Genomic DNA, 26253 nt, shown 5'->3' on the forward strand with positions numbered 1-26253 from the left:
GTGAGTGGCACTATTGGAACTGATGAGAGAATACCTTGCTACAAGGAAAAGGATGGCATGTCCTTCAATGCCGCCGAAGACCTGGAGCGAGTGAAGGACCCGCCGCCAAAGTGCTGCTGAAAACTTGGAGCACCACCCTGTGAGTACAAGCCCCACATGGCTTTTTACATGTTTTTTTTTTTTAAAGTTATCCCTGCTGGGGCCCCGCCAAAACTGTTCAAATTGGGGCCCGCACTTCCTAAAGCCGGCCCTGCCTGCTGTTGTAGCATGAACAAATATAAGTGACTTGGTGATAACATCAAATGAAATCAGAGAATATATCAAGCTCAGATTTGTTAATTGCTCAGGTGATACTAAGTGGATGTGTCAGTGTTTTATAAATATTTCCCATCATCCTCAACTGGCAGTTACTTGTTCAGATCCGATATCTGCCTTACCCTCTCAGCTAATCATCTACAGAGATTATAATTATGTTACAATCTACTGTCTGTCATTATTATTCGCATAAAGATTCTGACACTGATGTTAACAATGAGCTGGGAGTATTTCCCTTAGTCTGTCAGGAAAACAACTTCAAACTAACATAGTCAGATCTGTTAGGAATAGATGGAGAGAGCACCTGAGAAATTATTTACAAGGCAGTGTACCAGTCAGTGATGAATTTGCTCTTTTGGTTGCCCGGGATCACAACTGTAATGTTGCAGTGAGGTCCTTGTAAAGGCCTGAGGTAAAATCCCCGTCCTCGGCTTCTGCAAGAGGGCTAGAGCACTAGTACTAAGCAGGCAAAGTATCTGTAAGTATCTCATGCAGCTAACCACTGGAGTCAGTGTGTTGATTAATAGTAAAGGTCTGTCTCATCTTACGCGGGGGTTCCGTTCCGCTGTTAGCGCATAAAGCGAAAACCGCGTATAGTCAAAATTACATTGAGTTCAATGGCAGGTGGAATCGCCCACACTACAGGTACAGTATTAAAATTGTTATTTTCTCTTTTTTTTGTTTTTGGTTTTTGCCGACTGCGTAAAGCTGAAATCGCCCATGTTAAATGCGCGTAAGATGCGACAGACCTGTATAGCCAACTGATTGACTATGCTTGCTGTTCATTATTAAGAATGTTCAAGAGACCAACTAACCAAATGTAGCCAAATTTGCCATCTCAAGACAAAACAAAAAGGAGACATACCCTCCTTCTCGGAAGCAATTCTTGTCTTGCAGTATGTTCACCTTACACAGAAGGTATGCTTCAAAGACTCCTCCTCCAAAACAACTTATATTTATGTCATAGCTTTTTACAAGTTAAAGAGCACTTTATAGCTCACCTAAGATCCAGCCCACTAATTCTTTAACATGCTGGTCTGTACCTTTCCTTAGCTCAGTCAGTTTTGTATGCCACATTCCAAACAGTTGGGTGGAGAAGTACAGCCTGTGCTAGGGAACACCATTTAATGTATCTTGGCTTTGAGAGGCTTCCTGTTGTCGGTTGCTGAAGCTGACCTCAGCTTTGCAAAGTGTTGTGTAATACATGACATGGGTGAATGGAATCATGGGAAGAGAATAATACATTCAGTTAACTTCCCAACACTTATATACATATATAATGTATATTGAAACCATGCACATACTACCCCTTGATGTGGTGTATACTACACCTATCATATATAGATTGGCTAACAAGTGGTTACAGCCCTCCAATGATATTGTCCTTTGTGACCCTGCTCCAGGTCATGTGACTGAGGACAGGACATAAAGTTCAGTCTCTTCCAGCACCCTTATTACACCGGCCATGTCGGAATGCAGGGGGCACAGTGGTGCAGAGGCCAGGGAGCAGCTAGGCACGCCACTGCTCCTAGTTCCCAGGAGTCAGAGTCCTAACCAGGTGCAGCAGTGCAAAACGCCACCTTTGGCAATTAGTATTCATGACTAGCATTCACAATCATCATGTCGAATCCAAACTGGAGTCATCTGTGCCTCCTTTTCTCTAACTTCTGGCCACTTGGTGTTAGCTCTCATTTACTGTTGCTTGGGGCACTGGCCCATCTGGCCCATAAGGACTCATATGTCAGTGGGTTCTGTTACAAAATAAGAAAGTAGGTAATGAGAACCCCAGGTCACGCCTTATGTCCAGTGCCAAGGTCATTATTGCTGTTAGATACTGAGCACTGAATTGAGTGGGAGGAGAGGAGATTAACTAATTGTCAGTTTGTTTATGCTTAAACGGGCTTCTTTTCCTCTGCCAAGTCAGAGTGCTGGTTTGAAAGAAGTTGGTACAGTTCCCTTTACATAATAACATGAACAATATTGAAGCAAGATTATATCTGTCACTGAAGAAATACTATAGTGATGCCTGTCCTCAAAATCCATTAATTGTTTATGGGCTCAAAGCCCTCTAGGTCGTGTCAGAAATCCACATAATATTCTGCAGTTTGCATTTGGATCTCTAGTTTGGAGAACACGTGAGAAAACACTCATAACAAAGTAACTGTCTCTTGCATGCACATCTGCAGCTGTTGAAGAGTGTAGATTATTCCAGATAAAGTTTGCATTAGATTAGGTTGACTTTTTCCTCCAGAGATGCCTTTTTTTCAGACAGTACATTACAACATTATTTCTTGTTTTACTAAAAACACCCACATTTGTTACACGCCTTCCTTCTGGCCCACTAGTGGCAGGTCAGTACGGATGTTACATACAGATATACAAACTGCGTCATGCAAGCCTCTGTCTTCTGTAGGTCAGTGTCAAGAAGCAGCTTCTCCATTGACCTGTAAAAGGCAAGATTTCAGACAAGCATTTCAGTGTGAATGTAAATGTTACTTCCAGTCAGCTTTTGCGTGGGATTCTGCTCACATAATTAATAAGAAAAACTCCTAGAAACTATAATTTGAGAAAAATTGTCATCTAGTTTTTTAGTGACTTCCCAATCGTGTCTGTCATTGACACTTGATTGGCTATAAATCCTCTGAAGCACAGGAAGCAGGAAGTCATGGAAGTGGTTGTTGCCAACTAACTAAAGAATAACTAGGATTGTTTTTATTTTTAAACCACATTCTTTAAATAGGACAGTGTAAACATGCTGCCTTCTGAAAAGTAGAATAAATTACATGAATACTGCACTGGGGAACTTCAAAAATCCAGTTTCAGTGATGATTGCATTGTATATGCAGTTCTGAGTGGCTAGCCAAGGTGAAAGCACAAATACCAGGTTAGATTGCAATATTTTTGTTAGTAAGCCAATTCATTTTATTTCAAACTTTTCCTTTATTTACATTACCAAAAGATTACAGATTTGCATTAATAATACATTTTCATTTCCATAGATGTCCTTAGTCTGCCACGTCTCCTGGGCAGTATGCATCACCCTACCAAACACCTGCTTCTCGATTATGTATCACACTGGAGAGTGGGTCATGAGAAAAGTGGCAGGGCCGTGAGAACAGGGATGCATAGCCTTAGCAGTTCTGAGTGTCACAGGCTGGTGTTTGTAGCTATCTCTATTAAGTATGGAATTCTAAATTCCATGGTTAACTACAGTGTCAGGATCCAGGTGCATAAATTCCCTCTGGGAATTTTCTGATGATAAGGCAGAGGCATCAACACGTAGCACAGTTCCTTGGCCATGTTTCTGTAGTAAAGGATGAAGCAATATTCTAATCTCAGTGGTGGGAGCACAGACAATCAGTATCTGAGGCAAGAGGCTGGGTGTAATAAATCAATACCCTCACTAAAAATATGCATAACCACATTGTATAGCTGAATATTTTACTAGTGGAAATTTTAATCAAAGTCAAGTTTTATAATAATGATGATGGTTATTTTATCAGCAACTATAGGCCCCCTAGACTGAGCTTTGTTGGGACTGATCTCATCCTTGGCAAGAATTTGTTTTAAGGAGTAACAGAAAAAACGGCAAGTGGGCTGATTGTGGAAAGAATGCCAGCTCCCCAGATTCCTACTGCAATCAGAAGAAAGCCCATGTCAGAGTTCCACAGCTCTTTGAAGAGACTCCAGGTCTTACACATGTTTCAGATTATCAACTACAATCTTGAGACAATGTTTGAGCTGCAGTTTTGTTATGTCAATGGTAAAATAATGGCAGAGTCTTCATAAACCATGAAAAGCTAAGTCATACAGAGATTTTATTCTTTGCTAACTGCATTGGTCTCAGGTAAAGCAGAAGATCTGGCTAGAACACATAATATAAAACATCATTCATTGCTCTGAGGCCCCCCTGCTTTAAAGGTTGCAACCAAAAAGCATACAAAGGATTTAGCTCCGACTCTGGATATTTCGCTGCTTCAGTTGATCTGCAGGTGGCATCTCATTCCATTACTCCCCAGCTGATCTGCAGGAGGCTGGGTGGCAGATTTATGTTACCAATCTGCCTGGGGCTTCAGGTGATCAGGCTGAGGCCGCAGGATTGTTAGGGGAGGAGATGAAGGAGCACACCAAGTGACTAAATTTAAAGGTTTATTAACCAAATAACAGCGGAGAGTACTGGGCACGCCCCACATCACTCAGAGGGAGGAAGAAAGCGTTAGTGCCTGAGCCCTAACCCACTTTCATACTTACACACACATAACCCAAGGCTGGCCAAGCCTGGGTGTAACATAAGAAGAAGATGAGGGGAAGCATAGACGAGAGTTCTGCCCTGTGCACAGGTCGTCTAGGGTCCACTGTAAATCTCCGACTTGCTTGAGCTCTCGGGAGGGTTTTAAGCCCTGGGTTCTTCCGGGGGCGTTTTCGTCCAGGGACCCTTGTCCCCCGTGCTCTCGGTACCAGTCTGAACTGGCCTTCCGCGGCTCCCTTAGTTTACTCAAAACACACTGGTTTCAGGGTCATGAGACTGTTGTTTTTCAATTCACTGACCTTTGCAATCTTATTAGTTTTGCAACCCTTTCAGTTCTGTCTGGCTAAGTTTTTTTTTTCTTACAGCTGGCCGGGGTTGAGATACAGGCTTTTGGCTGTTTGGCAGCAGAGAGCTTGTTTGTGTGCGCTGGTGTTGGGCTGCAGTTTTGTTTCTTATTTTCAGGCCTAGCTGGATCATTGAGTTAACCCATTCCTTTCTCCCTTCCTCCCCCCTTTGGCTTCTTGTAACCTGCAAAGGAATCTCCCACTCCACACTCACACCTTTAACCCTTCCCAAGATACTTTTCAATGCATATAAAGGTGTTAGCAATATATAACGCTGGTGCTGACCCAGGAGACCCCATGTGGGGGCGCATTTTATTGTGACAGCTGCCACTGTTAAGAGCACCCATTCCCAGCGTAGCTGGGGGCTGCATCATTATCCACCACACCAGGAACGTGTCTGTTTCACATACATCCCTCCCCAGAGCAAGAATTAATGATTTTGGAGGCTTTGAATGGGTCAGAGTGAGAACCATATGATTCTGCCCTCCCCCAGCCTTCCACCTAGCAGCTGCACATGCAAACTTTGCATCTACCTTGCTGTTGAGAGTGAAAAATGTTAATCTGGTGCCTCTGTTCTGCACTATAACCAGCTACTAGAGGGGACTGGAGAGCAGTTTGCTGCTGTTCTTCTCAAGCCTGAAAACACTCCTGCTTGAATGTGATAAATTAGCCCAAGGGTGGCTCAGACTGATACATAGTACATCCCAATGGGCAGTCAGAATTTGTGGTATATGCCTCCTGATGCCAGCCCAACTGGCATTATTTTAACGCAAAGAATATTTTGTCTAGTTTAGGTTGTTTCCGGCTTAGTGAAAAGACAGTGAGACAGGATGGGTTTGGGGCTGGTTTCAGACAATGTGCGGCCTTCAACATTCGCTCCCACATTAAGGCACTGTCGCCAAGATCCAGCTTTAAGTGAATGACTACAGTTAATGCAAAGATCAATGTCTCTGCAAGTGAAGAACTGAGTGAAGAGTGAAAAGCTGTCCCTCTTTGCTGTTTGTACAGGCCAGGGAACAATGAGGGAGATTTTTTAGAGAAAATAACAGTATTTGTGAGGAGGAGGTGAAAGTTGGGAGATGGGTTCATCCTCTAGGACTTGGGAGACACCACACTAAAAGTCCTTGGAATACTTGCTTTGAAACAGTTTATTGGCGGGAGAGCTGCTGCTTTTCCAAAGGAAACAACGGGAAGGTTTGTAGATTTTGTTCAGATTACAATGGCTGGAACACACATTACAGGCCTCAGGCTGGCAGCTACACCAGGTCTATAAACTGTAGTGCTCCCAAGAGAGTGTGAGCAGAGAAACCATAAATGGGAGGGTTGTTTTTGGACCATTCGTACTGAAATATGGCCAGAAGATCTTTTCCTAGCTGCCTTAAAACATTCGCTCCCACATTAAGGCACTGTCGCCAAGATCCAGCTTTAAGTGAATGACTACAGTTAAGTTATACACCCCCAGAAATAGAGATTTCTGATTAAAAACATCATTAGTCCCATCAGTCTAGTACAACTCATAAATGATACCATTATCAGACAAACATCTGCATCCTAGGTGAAGTCATAGTATTCTTTTCCTCTAACATAACTTAGAGCTGGTTATTTTCATAATTGAAATATTTGGCAACATTTTCAGGCACACTGAGAATTTTACTCTGAAATATCCATAGTGGTATAAAACTACTGTACATTGCCCCAACAATTCACAGGATCCTAATGACTGACTAGAAGAATGGGAGCAAAATTAGCAATATTTCTGTGGGTTTTTTTCACGCTTGCATGAGTTGGAGAAGAACATAACATTCTGGAAGAAGCTGCAGATTTTCACACCACAAGGGCAGGTTTTGCCTGTGAAAATTGGCTTTTTGTGAAAAAGAGGGGAGAGGGGGGAGATGAAAAGTGCAAAATGTTTGTTTTTCACAGAACTGGTGAAAACAGCATTCTAATGGCCAAACTCTGTGGCTGACAAGGCTGAGATGAACATTTCCCCAAAAGATTGTTACGTCATTAAATTAAGTGCACAACACACAAAGATTTTCCAAAAGAGTTTAATAAATAGCGAGGTTCTTTCTTTACTGTATAAACTATAAATATACCATGCAGTCCTTATAATTTAAAATAATTTACAGGCTGAGGTAGGGGGGATGGGAGGATGTGGGCATGAATGTTTGTTCCATCTCAGGGTCTCACTGTTTTCCGGCTGAGCACGCACACACATGCGGTATCGATTCGGATAAATCTCCAGGCTGCTTGCTTGCCTTCCATTGTCAGTGCTTTGACAAAGGTGTGCGTGGTGGTGCAGTAGGAATTCCAGTGCTTAGCATCAATTCCCCGGCACCCACTGGAGACTGGCTTAGGGTCCCTGCATTTGGTTTCGAAAAAGTACTGCTTGAAAACATTGTTGTTAATGTTCACCTCTCCCAGCACTGTCACCTCTTTGCCTTTGATGTCAGTAGCTGTGGTTTTGTCCCCAACCCACATGCTGACACTGTCACAAACTGAGAATTCTCCCCGGTGCAGCACAGGATGAGCAGTCCGCTTGGTTCGAATAGTCCTGTTAAAAGAATCTGCACTGTCCAGATACTCCATGTTCTGCCCATCCCCCAACACTGGAGGGGGCTGCGTGCTGAACAGAACCCGAGGGGACCGGAATCGTCTCTTTCTGAAAAGCTTTGGATCCACAGTGATGTTTGCTGCCTGTCCAGCTTCTCTGCTGTCTACCTTCCCAGCAAGGTGATGAGTGGCCGTGTGTTGAGCTGCCTTGGGAACGTGATTTGCTTTAGTCCGATGGATATTTTGAATGGTGGGTCCTGCAGGAAACCCCCATGGAGCATTGTCCTCTGACTTTGGTGCTGCCTGTATGCCGAGCAAAAAAGCTATAATCAGAGTGTAGTACAGCATGGACATTACGCTATGCACCTAGAATGAAACAAAAACTGAGGGTTACTACAAGTGACAGGGACGTGAACCGAAAGCACTTGTGCTACACGAAAAGTGCCCACTCTGACCTTGATGGGTATTTACTGATCTAATGCTGCTAATGACAATGAATTTGCTGGATATTTAGTACTGTAATGCTGATCATACAGATCTCATCAGGTATTCATGTGAGTCCCAGATGTTCTTCCAGAAAAGCTCATTCAAACAGCACTAATGTGCTTAATAAAGTGGTAATCCAAGGAAATAATGGCTGGATTATAATTAATTTCTTTGGTATTTGTTATTAGAACATTATATATGAAGCACTTGTTTGGGGTTACTAATGTGGAGACCATAGGATAAGAAGGTGTTCTCTGGAGTACGTATCTCCATTGATATTTTTTTCAAGCTCTTTGACAATGGCTACTGCTACTCTGGGGCCATTTTGGTCACAGCACTGGGAGTTATGGGTAGAGAAACACCCTTCTTTATTCGGACAGTCGTGAGCAAGTTCAAGTTCAAGACATCACTGAATAGAGAAACAAGGCCGGGGCTCGTCGCTCTGGAAGCTGGAGAATATGCACATCTGTTTGGGTGTGGAAAAATGTAAAATCAGTTTCTAAAAATTCTTCAGGAACAACGTTATTCCATAAGTCCAGTGACAGTGAAAGCTGCATTAGGCAACACAGACGTGTGTTAGGTAATGAATCAGTAGTGGGCATCCTAGGAATAAGAGAGACATTTGAAACATAATCTGAAATTGCACTTACGGGCAGACATTGTATTTCCCCTGCAAAGCATTAATAAGTAGAGACAGGGCATAAACAGAACAAAAACTATCAAGCCAGACTCCTCCCCTGTCTCAGTGTCTCATTTTGCCTGACATGTTTCAGCTGGCCTTGGATTTCACTGCATGTCCGGCAGGCACGCACTGACTGGACAAACATGATTTCACAGGGGAAAATTCAAACTCTGCAATTTAGCTCTAATTTCCCATAATGTTTTAATATTTTTCTGGACATGGATCACTTATTACTAAAGCTCCCCCCTCCCTTTCTGTTCAGCCTTCCCTAGCCTAAAATTGGGAGGATTACTAGAGTACTTGTTAAGTTTTTATGATTTTGCTAAGACTGGGATCTCATGGAGAACTCAGGAGCCTATGAGGAAACTGCTCTCTGAGATAAGAGCTGGATAGAACTAACCAGCTGAGTTTGTGCAGGACTGGATGATCTGATGGATTCAAGAAGCGAGCCGAAGATGCCAAATGGAAGGAGTTACTGAAGACGGTAATGATGCGAAAGTCCCTGCAATAAGGGGAGAGAGAGAGGCCAAGAGCCACTTTAGCAATTCTCAGTGCAGTGACCAAACTGGATTAAGTGGAGACTGAATGTTGGAGCGAGAGGCAGGTTTTGCTGCACTGAAAATCTTCACCATCCCAAACCTAACCTCATTTAGAAGGACCCAAGGCTGCCTTCTTCCCACATTCGGCTTGTGCTACACAGGCATCGTCTGTGTAAGGAAATAGAATTTGGAGGTGGGAGTAGCACTACAGCCATGTGAGTCTACGAGTAACCTCCAGTTCTCCAACTCAAATTAAAGTCAGATGGTTCACAACATCGCTAAAGAGTTTTCTTTTTTCAACAGAGATGTTATTGAAAAAGGTCTGCAGAACAAAATCCAGACGTAGTTTAAACACCCCCACAGCAGCCTCAGCCAAATGTATTTACATATAGACCCTTTGTTTATACTTTCCTTCTATAGGAAAGAGAGCTTAGTGATGCCAATAAAAGCCTGTTTTCTGCTTTTGTGTGATTCAGAATTCACTAAAATGCAGCAACATGTAAAGAATGATTTATCTCCCTTCCTCCAGCTCTTTTATTACACAGTTACTAACATCATTGTAGTCTGTGCTTTAAACCTACTAACACAAAATTGAAACCATCTCCAATTTTTTTCCCCATCCCCCAACTTTACAATTGCATTGCTCCATATTTCTCTTCACTGTAGCAAGTACTGTGCAGGCAGCATGGTGTGAGGTAGGACTAACCAGGACAAAGCTATTTGTTTGGGATTTTTAGTACACTTCTACCTCAATATAACGCTGTCCTTGGGAGCCAAAAAATCTTACTGCGTTATAGGTGAAACCGTGTTATATTGAACTTGCTTTGATCCACCGGAGTGCGCAGCCCTGCCCCCGCCTGGAGCACTGCTTTACCGCATTATATCCAAATTCGTGTTATATCGGGTGGCGTTATATCGAGGTAGCGGTGTAGTTATTTTTTAACCTTGAGAAAGCATTTTCAAAACTGGATCTCTCCATTTGTTTATGGGAAGTGGAAGATGAAGGATTAAAGCAATGTGTACCTCAATCACAGTTAATTGCATGTGCAAAATAAATTTAAAGCCCAGGGAGACCTTGAAGTGTGTGAAATATGGATTTGCTGTCTTACATAAATGGCCATTCCACAAGGTTTGTTTGTTTCTTTTCTTCCATTCACATGCTTAGTACATATTTGACCAGGGCTGCCCAGAGGATTCAGGGGGCCCGGGGCAAAGCAATTTCGGGGGCCCCTTCCATTAAAAAAGTTGCAATACTATAGAATATTATATTCTCGTGGGGGGCCCCTGCAGGGCCCGGGGCCTGGGGCAAATTGCCCCACTTGCCTGCCGCCCCCCCCGGGCAGCCCTGTATTTGACTCTTAAGTGCTGCTCTTTGAAAATGTGTAAAGTGTATGCCAAGTGCATCTGAGCTTCAGAGAGGTTTTACAGAGCTGCAACCTTTAGGCATGAAATTCAGGGACACCTCTTAGCAAATATAGCCATGTGGGTCATCACAAACCTTTCAATACTAAAAATATAAATACTGCAATGGAGAGTACTGCATAACAGATGTGACTTCAGAATGGCTCAGCTTCCATTATAATACAGTAATTAGTAAATATTTCCCACAAATGATGTAATCTGCTAGAAGAAGAAGGAAAGACTCAATGAAATTAAAAGGCAACTAATCAATTTTTTTTACTGATCTGTTTAGTTCACCTGGGAGTTTGCTGCTAGAGGATATTGTTGAGGAAAATCACTTAGTAAGAGTCATAACAAATTAGGTGCTTACAAAATAAGAATATTAAGTGAAAATAAACTGGCAAAAGTAAAAATGATAGGGTCTGTTGGTCTTCCAGCTTCAGAGTATAAACCAAGCACTCTTTGGGCTAAGAAAAAAATCTGCTCTTTCCACACCTGGTTGTACAGTTGATCAAGTGTATTATTATTTATTTGCTCTTCTACTTCTCCTCTGATGCAGCGGGTACAAGCCACTGCTGGAGACAGGAGGCTGGTGTAATGAGACTTGGTCTGTTTTGATATAGCAGTTACTATTGAGCTTACCTCTGTGTGTATTGAATGGAAAGCTGCTCCCAGGCAAGGTCTTTAGTGCCTCCAGACTCTGAGCTGAAGTTGGATGCAGCATGCCATCAGGCCAGTCTGACTGCACAGCTAAGAATCTCTGAACAATCTAGTCTGGGTTCTGCTAGAGGAATGAAAGTATCTGTGTCAATAATCATTCAGAAAATACGCTTTTCAAATAACCTTTCCCCATTGTTAGAAGGAGCACAGGAGCAAGACCTGGCAGGCAGGAAGCTCACTTGCAGGGCTCTTCGAACTATGATTTTTTTTGGCTAATTTCATGGCATAGGAGATGTCTGAAGCACAGCACTCTATGACTCTGCGGGCACTGGCCTTGAAGAACAACAAAGCATGAAAGCACATGCTTAACTTTAAGCACACGAATGCCACTGAAGTCAATGGAAAGTAAACTTTGGCCAGTTTAACTTATTCAGTGGCTGATTGTGCCAACCTCCCTCAGACTGCATCTGACCTTACTCTGCAAGTGGTCCATTCGGTTTCAATGTGGGTAAACGTGGCAGAACTAGGCCCCGCTAGTGCGGGTGCGCTCAGTGAGAGGATCATCCACCTGGCACCAAGGCATTAAAGAAGCTTTAGAATTTTTTTTTAATCAAGTTATTTTTAAACTGAAATTTCACAGGCCAAATCTGTGGAGTCAAACTATGCTTTTGGCTGCCCCTGCACAAGCCCCCGGTTTTCATTAAAAGGAGCTGCACATCAGGAAGTGAGGTTGTGGGATTTGGTTGATAGTGTGGCTCTTAAAAAATCAAAAGGCAAAGTTACTTCTTTTTAATAGTTTAATTGAAAATTTCCAAAGCACTTTTAGCATGGGGCTTGCACTAACTAAACCTGGGAGTAGCTCGGATAGCATCATGGTCTGTTGGAGCCTTTTGATTTGACAGATGAAGGACCTTGCATCACTTTGATAAGATGAGGTGGCCAATGTCTGTATGCAGATTATGGTCCACAGTCTACAGTATGGAGTTTGTTATAGAGAAAATTCCAGAATAAGGCAAATTACAATTACATGAATTTGTTAAGTTACATCAAACCCTAAAAACAAAATCGTCATGCTATAGAACTGAGTAAATTATATTTTAGTAAGAATGTACTAGTAAAATAATAACCCTTTCAATGTAGCCTGTTAGTTTAGTAACACTAATGATAGAGTTATAATATACATGCCACTGCCAAAAATAATCCAACAATTTTTCCAACTGTTCTGCCACCCTAAGAAAACACTGCTCAATTCCAACTGGCTGGTTATTTAACCACAAGAAAAAGTTTCATTTCAGCAGTTTTTTTCAAAGTTCTTTTACTCCATGCTTCCCGGATTCACCATCATGGCTGAATCCAGTAAATGATGCAGTGTCATTCAAATGATGCTGAAGACAGCACCTATCCATGTTTCCATTGTATATCCAATTCTCAGAGATTAATAGCATGTTAGATATACTGAAGCAAAACTTTCTTCAGAACTTGTCAGTTTAGATTTCTTTTTTCTAATTTTAAAGCTAGTTTAAGCCACTGCAACAAACATTTTACATGGAATTGCAAAATATAAATTTTCCTTCTTTCGGGATCTTCTCTTACTCATGCACTAGTTAAAGAAGTAGCACGTTATAAATATATACAGCACTATTCACACGAGTATCTTGTAGTGATCTACAGAGAAACAAAGCACTTTACTACTTAAAAAATAAAACAAAACAAAAAAAACCCTCAGACAAATGGTTACTGGAAAAGTCATCAACCTAGATTTAAATAACCTTCTCTCTTCTTTTGTATCACATGTTAAGTCCTGGCTGCCCACCCTACAATAAAGGCACGCTAGAAAAAAAGCAGAACAACATGAAATTAACAGTTTGCTAACAAGTATCGGGTTCTAGAAATGATGACCCATATTAAAGCACACAGAAGGAGACTCTCTTTTCACCTGGGAGACCGTAAGCAATGTATGCAGGCAAAGCAAAACCTAACCTACACCACATAAAACAAAGGAATTCAGCTCCATTTTTCTTCTACTAATAGACATCTTACCTCACGTGCTCCAGGATCTGCTTATAAAAATAAAAAAGAACAAAAGGACACATTGCCCGGATGGAGGTTATTCAATACTTGAAATATATTAAATGAATGGCCCCTGTGCCTCCTCCAAGATGAATACCAGTGGTTAACATTATTGCCAAAATCTTTTCTTTTCCTTGTTATGTTAAAAATACAAAAATCCTGTATCCATTGATTTCAATACATGTCTAGGAAATTGTTGTGTAGAATTATTCTATATAATCCGAAGAATCAGTAGACAGCCTTTAAGCACACACACACACACACAAAAGGGGTGGAAGTTCTTGCAGGAATGTATGGAATTAACACCAATATCTGTGAAAATTACAACAAAATATTTGCAGCTCTGACATTTGCTAGAAATACAAGAAATAAATACATAAAAAAGGAAGTTCATCTTTCGTTAGATCTATAGTAAGTCAAACCCTTTCTGAAAACTACAAACCTTTTTCCAATGCCCCTACAATGGGGGAAACAATAGATACTCATGCAAAGTCAAAAGAATTCCAGTTCATGGTTATAGAGATCCATTACTCCACTAACACAAAATACAGCACTGCAAGTTCAATACTATCTACCTCTTCTTCCTAGGAAATCCAGAGTGCACCAACACTCCAATAATATTAATGTTTGATTTAAACCCACAAAAGAGAGAATTTGGAGTTTTATTTGTCACAAGTCCAGCTCTTTAGTGCCATTGTTTCCTGGCACACTGAATGATTTCACAAATAGAAAATCTTGACTCAGGGCACCAGTGATACCTCAGCTTTACTATGGCATGATGGGCAATACATACTTGGGTCTCCTGTGGCTAAGCTGGGAGCTAAAGGAACTTTGTCACCTTCAAATCAGAATTCCCCTTCCTAGAATTTCCCTTTTTGTGTTTATCAGAATCCTAATATTGTATTTAATAGTATTTTTCTGTATAATTTTAACCGACAGACATTATAAACTCAGCTTTTATCACAAAATTATATTATATATGCTTGATGGTAACTGCCAAAACATCAACCAAGCGGTTGGATATAATGAAGGCTGGATTTCATGGGTATTTTTAAGCTTATGTTTAAAGTGGATTCATCTAGCTCTTTCATTAACTCAGTAGCAAAGGTCAGAGGAGATGAAAACCTGGTATCTTAAATTTACTTGATACACATATAATTATGTTTCAAAAAGTCTTCTAGTGTTTCTTATTTCTGGTTCCATTTGACCATGACATCATGAACAAAGGACAACTTTCCACCAGGGAAATTCACTCTGGGGCTAACAAGAGCTTCACAGTACTCATCTCTCCCAAGGGGACTTGAATCATTTTGAGTAAGAGAATCCCTGAGATTAAGAGCAGATTCTTTTTTCCCACACCTATAGAATGAAGGAAACCAGCCGCTTTCTCCTTCACCACTAACCTAGTGCAATTTAGCTATTTTAGACTCAAAGGAATGTGAATTCCAGCAATTCAATTCCCAGCAGAAATTGCAGTCTCTCTCTACAGATTGCCTTGTTTCAATTATATAGAGCTCAGTCACCCACTTTTTGAAAGCAAGAACAATCTGCCTGTTCTTTAATACATGTCACCCAAAAACGAGCCATATTATGAGGCCAGGGGAAATTATTTGATGTCAATACCAAAACTGCTGGATGTTTTAGCTGCTACTTTGTACAATATGTTCCCCTTCTGTATTAATCTACAGTCACCCAGCAGTTTAGTAACCATGGTCTGTAATCATTAGATTATAAATGTTACACTCCAATCTCTCTTACTGAATCAGTTAGTGCCTTAATGTGCATCACTTTCCCAACTGCTCTCCCAATTGTCCAAATCCAATTTATTAATTGATAAATGAAATGTATCAGCTTAATAATGTTGTGCCACATGCTTGAAAAATATTCAAAGTCAATAAATGTGTTAACCCTGAGTGTACAAAAGCAGGATTGTGATAGCATTTCCCATGTATTACAAGATATCTGGACACAGATTCTTATTGATAATGTCTATAAACAAACCTCTCCTGTCCTGAACAAGAAGCTACAGGAGCAGAAGACGTGCCTTCAGAGCCAAAGATGTTCAAATACAAATCACAGTCCAGTTAGCTTTTGCAGAACTGTCTATGTGATTTTACTGTTGATGGCAATTAATTCTTGCTAAAACATGAATTCTGACCAAAAAAGCCCTTCCATTAGACTGTTAGAGACTAAAATGTGCTGTAAGTATTAACAGCTCATAATTCCCATCATGTCTGGTTGGAATGTATTCTTGCTACACGGATTTTCCTTAAAGATTGCCATATTCCATTTTTCCTTTGAGGTTTCACCCCTTATGTTATGCAGCTCTGTAAAGAAGGTGATTTCATTGCTTTGTCATAGCCCATAATGCAAGACATGAAAGATCAGGAAAATATATAAAAACCTGGTTGTGCAATCGGTAATTAAAGCCATACTCCTATGTTACATTTTCTTCAGTGTGAACTGAAAACTAAGATGCAAACCTTGAGTTTATACAAGGACACCTATGAAAATCTCACATAATTGGTGGCCTGGTACTAAACTGGTGGGAGCAATAGCTGTGCGAAAGCAGATGGTTGCTGTTTGAACTGAAGGAGGAGATTCTCTCAAAAGTTCTGCAGAACCTTCTGACTTGCTGTCCATAAATGCCCCAGTGATTCTCTTCTGCTTCTAATTAGACCACAGTTTCCACCCTGAGTCTTCAATTCTTGTCACACTATTTTGTGAATGGAGATTACATATACTTTTTTTGCTCAACTGAAAGAGACCTTCTTTCTTTTATGTAGCAATATCTTATCACTTTCTTCACCCATGTTGTTTTAAGAAGATGCAGACCGTTCACACCTCTGGAGACAGCCCTCTGAACAGAACTGGCCAAAGGCTACTAGCAGGGACAGCTCTAGGCACCAGTGTTCCAAGCATGTGCTTGGGGCGGCACTATTCAAGGGGCGGTGCTCTGGCCCTTTGGGGGCGGCACTTTGCTTCCGCGGCGGCACTCCGTTTTTTTTGTTTTATTTTTTTTGCTTCATTGGCGGCAAAAAACCTGGAGCCAGCCCTGGCTAGTAGATTTCAGAAACATCTAAATTACTCAGTTTTTTCACCTACACATTTCTTCTGTATGGATTTTTATCACATTAACCGTAGGATTGGTGCCTTCTATTAGTTGGCTTTTGTGTGGTCTACCGTTGTGCAAAAACCTTCTGCTGGTGAAACCAGCCAAAAGCCACATTTTTATGGGATTATAATAAAAATTATTTTGCACCTTCCATATGCTCACCTGAGAGGCAAGTGAATCTTTTAAAGAGGGGCTAACAAAGGTCCAGAGAAGACAAAGGCTTGCTTTTTCAGAGGTGTTTAGAACCCATAGCTCCAATTGTACCAGCTTTATTATGGAATAATGTACCAGTCGGGCCATGGTTAACGTTGCCAGTAACTTTCAATGATAAGTCCTATTTTTGACCCAGGGAAGGGAAGTTGGCTGATAGATTAGTCATGACAAAGCCAATATACTGTGTGTAAGCTCTGTTATCTGCCCAATTCTGACTGCATATTGGGGTTCCCTGAATACTAACAAAGTCCAGTTATGAATGTAATCATTTCACTGGATGAGGGGAAAATCTGCATAACATTAATTTGTTATGGGAAAAATAAGACTCAAGAGTTAGAACCTGCTTTGTTTGCATCTGAGGCATGTTCGCTGATTCTTAGTACGGCAACGCTTTTCAAACACTGCAGCATGGCATTTAAATGGAACCAACTTGCAGAACATTCAGCTGCGTGTGTGGTGGGACAGAATTCTGAAAAAAACTATCAGGTGATCTCTTAGGCCCCTTGGCCCTCTTAACCGGCTCATCACCATACTATATCTAACCTTTATGTGTGCAGACAAACATCGTTAAAGTTAATTGGGACTACTAATGTGATGTTACTCAGTATGAGTAAATGCTGCAGAATCAGGCCCTATGTGAGGATAACACAAGGAGCAAGGAACATTATTTTTATCTTGGGCTCTTTTTCGGTGCAGATATGTTGGTAGAGAAAACAGAATTCAGCCTGCTAGCATGCACATTATCACAGTTGTGCAGTAAACCAGATCTCCCACATTACAAGGGAAAATATAACTAATATCCCAATCAAAAGTAACAGTAAAATTCTATTCTACAGAAAAATAAACCTAGCCACATGGGTTATGTTCTAGTCCTATGCAAGACACTATTTGGAATGCCTATTTGTGTCATTTCTGAAACAATACTTTAAAGAAGATGGCAGATTTTTGGGCCAGATAAAAATGAATAAATACTTAAATAAAAACCACAAGTGGTTCAAGCATAGCTTAATGATTAGAAAAATTCAGATGTTCCTTTAATTTATTAACTGATGTGTATGTCTCCAAATGTAAAGTGTACTTCTCCAACTCCTAGTCACTGCTGAGTCATAAAATCATAGAAACGTAGAGCTAGAAGGGTCCTCAAGAAGCCATCAAGTCCCGCCCCCTGTGCTAACATAGGACCAAGTAAACCTGGACTGCACTAGTCATGCTCCCTAGAGCAGGGCCTGGTCTACTACAAAGTTAGGTGGACATAAGTAGTCTTGTGTCGACCTATTTGTGCATGTGTCTACATTCAAATTTGTCACCGGGCAATGTAAGTATCCCATTACAGCAACACAGTATAACCACCTCCCTGAATGGCATGAAGCCCTGGTTGACCTACAGATGTTGACGCAGTGCAAGTGCAGATAGTGTGTAGCCTGTGCCAACCCTAACAATCCTCCAATGCTGTGACCGCTTTGGTCACAACTTTAAACTCCACTGTTCAGGGGTCACAGAGACCAGAAGCCATCCCCCACATTTTAAAACCGTCTTGCGTGTTTTTGAAATGCTTTTTCCTGATTGCTTGCCTTGGCGAGCACATCCAGCAGCGCACCTCTGTTGTGGGCAACTTCCCAAATTACCACGCCAGCACCATGCACTAGACACACTCCTGTTTGGAGCAGACAGGAGGTTTGGATCTCTTGGGCCCATGGGAAGAAGAGACTGTGCAAGCACAGCTACGGACCAGCCACAGAAACATGGACATATATGAAGAGGTGATGCAGGAGATGCAGGCAAAGGGGTACAACAGGGATCAGCAGCAATAGTGCCAAGTGTAAGTGACTTTACCTGGCATATCACAAGGCCAGGGAGACCAACAATAGGTCTGGTGGTCCACTGGAGAACTGCTGCTTCTACAACAAACTGCATGGCATACTTGGTGAAGAACTCACCAGCACCCCTCACACTTCTGGATACCTCAGAGGAGCCTGAGTCAGAGACCCTCTGCCACGAACAATAAGGAGGAGGAGGAGGACACAGTAGCCATGCTGTGAGCCACAACCAGTTTGAGACTCCACCATAGTCTAGCCAGTCCTGTCAGGTGAACATGGATGAGTCAAATGAGAAAACTTGGGTAAATGTATGCATGAATTTTTCCTTGCAATGTTTCAATATAAAGATGGCACCTGGTATCATAACCCAGAGGCCTCAAACCCAAGTCCATGGAGTTTATAGGTACAGCTATGCTGCAACCTTCCACTTGGCAGTTTGCTTATATCTGCTCACCCAGGACCCATAAAGCTCAGCCCCAGTTTGAGGCTCCACCCCCTGACATCCCATTGGTGGAGTCCCAGAGCAGCTGATTGGCCTGCTGCCCTTACTTAAGCCAGCAACAGGCACAGGAAGCTTTCTGAACAACCAGCAGTCACCTGGTTGGGACTGTGTACCTTGTGCTGTCTGCTCCCCCAGCTTGACTTCCTGGTGCCCTGACCTGGCTTGGCTCCTGGCATCTGACTTGTGGTTCTGATCTCTGCTTTGTCTCCTGCCTCTGAGCTGGCCTGACTGTGAACCCTGGCTCTGAGCACTATATCTGCTGCTCATGCTCTGCCTCTGATACCTGGCCCATCTGAAGTTAACAAGATGTAAGTATTGATTTTTCATTGTTTTACTCACATGAGACGCACTAGAGGTAGAGTTGGCATTTGCTTTTCATTCTCCTGGTGGGGGAGGGCATGTAGAACACTGAATGTGCGTGGGGATGTCCCTTTTACCCTCCTGAGAGATCTCACTGAAACTTCTGCAGTCCTTTCCTGAAGGCTTGTAGGAAGAGCTGCCTTATTTTTTCCTCTGCAGTAGGATGTTCCCCATGCCACTCTGCAATGATTTCAGCTGGGCAAGCTTTACTAGGCTTATAATATGAAGCAGTAACATGAGTTCTGATTACAGGAAATAGAATGTAGCCAACATCCCCATAAGAGTATAATAGTCTTTCAGGATGTTGCATGACTAATAGCGTACCTAAAGCATTTGAGTAGAACTCTGTGCCTCAGCGTGCAAAAGGGATTGCTTTGCTCTCTAGTGATGAAGCACACCTAATTATTGCTACCAGCTAATCTGTAAAGTATTGACAGCTCTTGGCCCTGCACCTGACACAGTGACACCAGGTGCTGCCCAGAAGAGCTTACAAACACAAAGGCAGACAGGCAAAAGTCTGGGTGCACTGGGAATCCCAAAGGGAGGTATAACTGGGAGGTGAGTCTTCACTGTCATTGTTGGTGGATCACTTCATTTGGGCATCTTCAAACACATGACTCACTTAGGAAGGCTCAGAGTTACTAGAGGGTGGTAACTCAGTAGAGATAGGTGTTGAGAAAAGGGAACAAGCAGGGTAGAGTGACTTGCATCCATGGGAGGGAAGTGATAAATGAGATGAGGTAGGCCACAGTGGAGCTGTGCAGGGCTTTGATGGTAAGAATGTGTTTAGCATGGGAAGCCCATGTTGGGGCTCAGAGTGGGAGGGCTTGACATGGTAGGAGGAACAGGCAGAACGGTAAAGTGGGAGCTGCATTTTGATGGACTGGTGGGGTCTGATATGGTCATTGGAGAGGAGGAGACTTTAGTAATTAAGGTGAGAGGACATGGACAGCCACCCTAGCTGTCAGGACAGAGGAAGGGATGGATTTTTCATAGGCTATGGAGAATTTGGACATGACCTGGATGTTTGGGCAGAATAAGAAGGCAGAATCAAAGATGACCCCCCCCCAATTGTAAGTTTGGACAGCCAAGAGGATGTGGGACCAACAGTGACAAGATGGGAAGGTTTAAGAGGAAAAATAAGGAGTTCAAGTTTAGCCATATTAAACTAGAGTCATTGGCAAGCTATCCAAGTGACGGTGCCAGGGAGATACCTTGCTGAAAGACAGCACTGGGCAGAGGGGCACAAACCCAGAGGAAAAAAGCTGGTTTGAGAGTGACCAGCTATGAGATAATAGTTGAAGCCATTTGAGTGGATGGGTGTCGGCCCTGAGGTGTGACTGGGAAGAGGTTGTCAGAGCCCGAGTCCTTTCACAGAAGAGGGTGAAAGCTAGAATAGAGGATCCAAGCTAGAATTAGAAGTGAGTGAATGGAGGCAAGATTTGTAAATAACCTGTTGCCTGAAGGGAGCTGGAGTAACGACTCTGTCCCATGACCTATCCGGGTACCTACTACCCATTCATTGTACAGTCAGACCCCAACACTATATATCTGATTGTCACTAGTAATTCTGGCAGTGGGCTCCAGAGTGACACAGCTGGTTAGAGCCGGGAGCAGACCACAGAGTGGGGGTAGCAAACATTTTAAGTTGCCATGATAAAAGTTTAAGAACCTTTTTTTGGGCCTGATCCTGCTTTCATACCATTTTTATATCCATATCATTCCACTGACTTTAATGGGGTTACTCCTGATTTACACCTATGGAAGTGAGGTCAAAATTAAGCCCCTTTTATGTCAATTATTTTTATTATAGGAGAACAGGAAAATGCCCTGCTTATCCTCAAACAGGGCAGTTTGGCCTCTCCCCGATATAAAACTAAAACCTCAGTAACATACATTCCCCAGTCATCCAATTTTTGCTTAATATTACCCAACACAGTGAAAACCACTAGGAAATGTGCATCTCAGAAATTCTCCTCACTTATGACTCTGACTTTGTTAATAAGGGGAGGATGGCCCCAAGCTCATCTATACAAATATTTTAACAATGTGTGTAAATTAGTGATACAATGTAACTTAAAACACTGAAAAGCCGGAAGGTCTGGGGAAGAGTGGAACCATGCTGACAGCATCATAATGACGGGTCTTACCTTGGGGTAAGATCAAGCAAAGGATATAAAAAAAAGAACTCTGAGCTCATTTCTTAGACTGTTATCAGCAAGTTACCATCTAGTGCAGGGGTGGCCAAACTTCCTGACCCTCCGAGCCGCATATGATAACCCTCAGAAGTTTGAGTGCCGCACGACACGCACAACCTGCCCTGTGGGACAGCATGTGCTGGGGCTTGAGCTACAGCCCTGAGACCACCTCCCCGCAGGGCAGAAGCCCCAGGCTCCCCATGCCCAGTCTGGTGGGTGGAGAATGGGGGTTGGGGGGAGGGCTCCATGAGCTGCACTTTAACTGCAAAGAGCCACACGTGGCTCACAAGCCACCGTTTGGCCACAGCTGATCTAGTGCATATATTACAGTGCCTGTGGGATACCACTTGTCTCTAGCCCTTCTTACTAATATGCCTCCAATGCTGTAATGTTCCACGAGTGCTTCCACGGGAAGGTGATACCTTTGGGAATAACACATTGCAATGTCCCTTCCTATGCTGCAGTATCATTCTGCACAGTTGTAGAAGGACGGGTGGCAGATCTACTTCTAGACTTCAGGTTCAAATCCAGACCAGACAGTGAGGAACCAACAGGTATTATCAGCTGGCTGTTTGATCAGTGAGGTTGCTGTCTGGTTCATGGGGGTTAAGGAAGACCATGCTAGCAATCTCATTGCACTCACTGCTATTGTTGGCTCACACAAATGCAGGCTAGGGAATTCTGGTGGAAGAATGTGCCGATGTATGAGAGTACCCTCATATTTATGGGTGTCTTTGGGATCAGGGCTCTCTATGGTTTCTCCCAATCTAGAGCGCACATTCATGAGGCTTTCTAATCACCAACAACTGTCTAGAGAACTGATTTCCTTTTAGTAACAGCACATGACCTTTAGAATGCTGCCCCAGTTAAGGGTTTCCAATGGGACTGAGCTGTCACTGACAATCCTGAGGGTTAGCAGGGTGATAAAAGCGCACAAAGTTGCCCTGACAGAGATAAAATTATCTAATTTAGATAACTAAGACAAAATGGCTTACACAGAACAAATGTTACTAAAATTAGTCATGTCATTCCAAGGGGCCTTAAACACGGTGAAGGAAAAATGAGTTAATAGTCACTCATGAGACTGGTGGGAAGTTTCTCTGAAAATAAAGGACAGGGCAAAATATCGGAGGGAGTGTGAGGCTCAAGACACAAGGGCCCTAATTCTCGGTAAGTCAATGGACTCAAAAGGTTTAAAGCTGGTATGATGGAGTGGTGAATCAGGCCGAAGATGCCCAAAACTCTGGCTGCAAAGCATTAGCTGAGCATGCAGTTGTAGAATGATCATAATAGTAGCCACAAATCAAACCTAACGCTAATGATTGACACATGATGACTAGCTTGGAATCTTCCATTGCAGACTTCGGTCTATGGATGAGTGTTTTACTGGAATTTTGGGTTTCATAAATCCTAACTCACTGGCACAAGGCACTGACTGAAAGAGGCTAAATCCTCACACAGAGGCCTCAGGCACTGACTGGAAAATCACAGCTGAGGGTTCAGGGTGAAATTCACTCCAAGAATGTGAAGCCTTCCTATTTGGGGTGGATGGGAAGTGAAATTCACTGCCCCCTGCCAAATCCAGGGCTAGGGTGCAGGGCTGCCATGCAGCTACCACTCTAGGCACAGGAATAGCATCATAATGTTCACTTTTGTTAGCAGTAAAAAAGAGATGTCAGTTTATACCACAGGGCATAGGGAGGTCTCTAAAACAATCTGTTACCTGCCTGAGATCAGTCATACCTTGTGGAGCATGTAACACGGAAACACAGAAGTGTTTGTATAAAATAAAAACTGGGAAATAGAGCTGGGTGAATAACTGACTTTTTGTTTTGGTAGCAGTTCTGAAAAATCAGGAAAACTGTTTGACCTGAACAGAATCTGAAACTCTCAGAATTTTCAGTCAATTGAAAAAGTCAATTTTGGATCAAACAAAATGCTTGTTTCTTAGTATTTTCAAGGGCTAAATTCACAAACTGGCCAGAGGAGGAGGAGCTTGTGCTGCCCCCCTCCACCTTTGACCCACTGGTTTGGGAACTCACCTGTGATGTGAGGAGCATGGGTTCAAACTCCTACTCTGCAACAACAATGTGGACTCAGGTCTCCCCTGTCTGAGGTGAATGCTCCAACCCTCAGGCTATTGGGTATTCTGGGGCAGGTCTCGCTCTCAATCTCTTCAGTTGAAGCTGTTCAACTTTATATAAATATTAATTGGGGCAGCAGGATTCAGAACCTTATTTTTTTCTCCAACATGCCCCTCCTCCAGTGAGTGCCCTAACCATTAGGCTCTAGAATAACTGTCTCTGCCTCAGTGACTATTTGAGGTTATCGGGGATGGGGGCGGGGCCAGCTCCAGGCACCAGCGAAGGATGCAGGTGCCTGGGGTGGCCAATAGAAAGGGGCAGCACTCTGTCTGTTCGCGAGGCAGCACAACTGGGTCCGCGGCGGATCCTTCAGTCCCTCTCGTCCTCGTCGGCAGCAGCTCAATCACTCCGCTTCAGTCTTCGGCGGCAGGTCCTTCAATCAGGTTTTTTTTTTCTTTGCCGCTTGGGGTGGCGAAAAAGCTGGAGCTGGCTCTGGATGGGGGGAGCACGAATACCACAACCTTCAACTCCTCCTAAGTCACCTTGTGAATCTAGACTGAAAATTGTTTTTGTCCTAAGCTACTCAGTGAATGTGTGCCAAATTTGTGAATAGTTTCAAGTTGACCAAAATGCATTTTTTGGCAAATAAACTATTTGTCCAAAAAATTTTGCCCAGTTCTACAGTTAAGTCATGATCAGAATCTCTTGGGCAAACAGATTCCATCATTGTAAGATTTCTCCAAAACTTTATTTTAGAAAAACATTCTTCACACACACACACAACCTTCAGGAAATGCTGACATAATCCTCATGGTATTTAATGATTTTTTGTTGTTGTTTCAATTCTTCATTCTCCATTCACTCTTTATCCAAACAAGGAATTTTTAACTCCTATCAGAGTCTCTCAAACTTTCCTATGCTTTTACTTTTTGTAAAAGCCACAAGTTTTTCAACAGGATGGGAATTCTATTCCATGTGATAATTATTACACTTGTTTGTAATTGGCAACTGAAAGAAGAAAAATAGATCAGCAGTGAAACAGAGGTCAGCGTTTGCAATGTAGGCGGTGGCCCTACAAAATCAGAAGCTAGATGAAGTTCATAAAATTCTTGTGATATCAAAAACAGTGAAATTGTTTTGGAAATTATGCCAAGCTATGAAAGACTGGAGCTGTTTTCAAAGATGAAACAGATTTGTCCATGAAAAGGGATTAAAAATTTGAATAGAAGAGATCCCAAAATAAGCCTGTACTCTACGAGAGGAAGATGTTCCTCTGCTCATAAAAGGCTTTCTAAAACCTACAGAAATACTGTTAATACTTAAATAGAATATTGGTTGCATTTACAAAAATGTTGTTCAAAGATCTCAAATGATTTTATACACAATAATTAATTAGGCCTTATAACAGACCGATGAGGTACCAGTAGGAATTATGTGGCAAATCAGTGGCAGAGTCAGGACTCCAGAGAGAAACTGCTGAACTCGAATTAATATGCAAACTAGATACAATTAACTGTGGCCTAAACGGAGACTGGGAATGGTTGGGTCATTACACTAATTGAATCTATTTCCCTATGTTAAGTTCTCCTCACACCTTCTATGGGCCATCTTAATTATCACTTCAAAAAGTTTTTTTTCCTCCTGCTGATGATAGCTCATCTCAATTGATTAGACTCTTCCTGTTGGTATGCATACTTCCACCTTTTCATGTTCTCTGTATGTATAAATATCTCCTGTCTGTGTGTTCCATTCTATGCATCTGAAGAAGTGAGCTTTAGCTCACGAAAGCTCATGCTAAAATAAATTTGTTAGTCTTTAAGGTGCCACAAGTACTCCTGTTCTTTTTGCGAATATACCTAGGAATCCTGTCTAGCAGTTTGCTTCTCTAGCCACTAGATACACTGCCTTGCTTTTCTTTACTTCAAGGAGACTTTCCTATTTCTAAATGAGGGATCTGTTCCCCACATGGGACATTGGGGGCTTCTTGTTCTTAGCAAATGAATTCCCTCTTTGTTCACTCACGTTACAGCCCTGAGAAATAACCTGCCAATTTGAAAAAGGTAACAAAAAATACTAATGAATGCTTCAGAGACTTACTACCTCAACTTCCAGTGCACTTGATATATGAAACAGCCAATAACATCCCAATGCAGTCCTGTTTACTCTCTGGGTTATATGCTTTTTATTTCAGGGTTTTTATGGTTTTGTGTGACTCACTGTATTACAAATCCACATGAGCTTTAGGCATGATATTTGAATGTAAAATTTAAATGTTAGTGATCTAACTTAAATCAACAAAGCCTTAGTTAATATTTGAAATTGCTTTGAGAGCCTCCTATGAAATGCTCTATAAACATGGAAAACATTGTTATAATACATTCTGGAACATGAGTTCTGTAGATGACTAGATACCATTGGGTGTAATGAGTTAAACTGAACCGGGAACTTAGGTCTTTAAAATATTTTATGACCTGAATTAAAGCAATATTTGAGTAGAAGAATGAAAGCCAATAAAAACCAAAACAAACCCATTTAACTTATACTATATCAAATCCTAAATTTGGACCCATCACTAATGGGTTGAATCTGTGCTCTCATTTACATCCAGGAAATCCTATGCAAGTATATTGGTTCCAAATGACTAACCCTACATATGCAAAAGTGA

At 42.1% G+C, this 26253-nt stretch overlaps 1 protein-coding gene across 6 annotated transcripts in view; it reads right to left on the minus strand.

The window, feature by feature from the left end:
* Nucleotides 1-6977: 6977 nt before the first annotated feature.
* NGF (nerve growth factor) overlaps nucleotides 6978-26253 on the minus strand; it is a 49217-nt gene continuing 29941 nt past the window's right edge. Inside the window, exons 2-4 of one of the 6 annotated variants that reach the window (XM_039533415.1) lie at nucleotides 11212-11350; nucleotides 9030-9131; nucleotides 6978-8550 (exon numbers count right to left, since the gene is read on the minus strand). In XM_039533415.1, coding sequence (XP_039389349.1) covers nucleotides 7087-7815 — 729 coding nt within the window. In that variant the 5' untranslated portion in view covers nucleotides 7816-8550; nucleotides 9030-9131; nucleotides 11212-11350 and the 3' untranslated portion in view covers nucleotides 6978-7086. Of the gene's footprint in view, nucleotides 8551-9029; nucleotides 9132-11211; nucleotides 11354-26253 lie in introns of all 6 variants that reach the window. The other 5 variants (XM_039533416.1, XM_039533413.1, XM_039533417.1 and 2 more) reach the window with 5 other exon arrangements.

Source organism: Mauremys reevesii, linkage group 4 (genome assembly GCF_016161935.1).
Source record: "Mauremys reevesii isolate NIE-2019 linkage group 4, ASM1616193v1, whole genome shotgun sequence".
NCBI lineage: Eukaryota > Metazoa > Chordata > Testudines > Geoemydidae > Mauremys > Mauremys reevesii.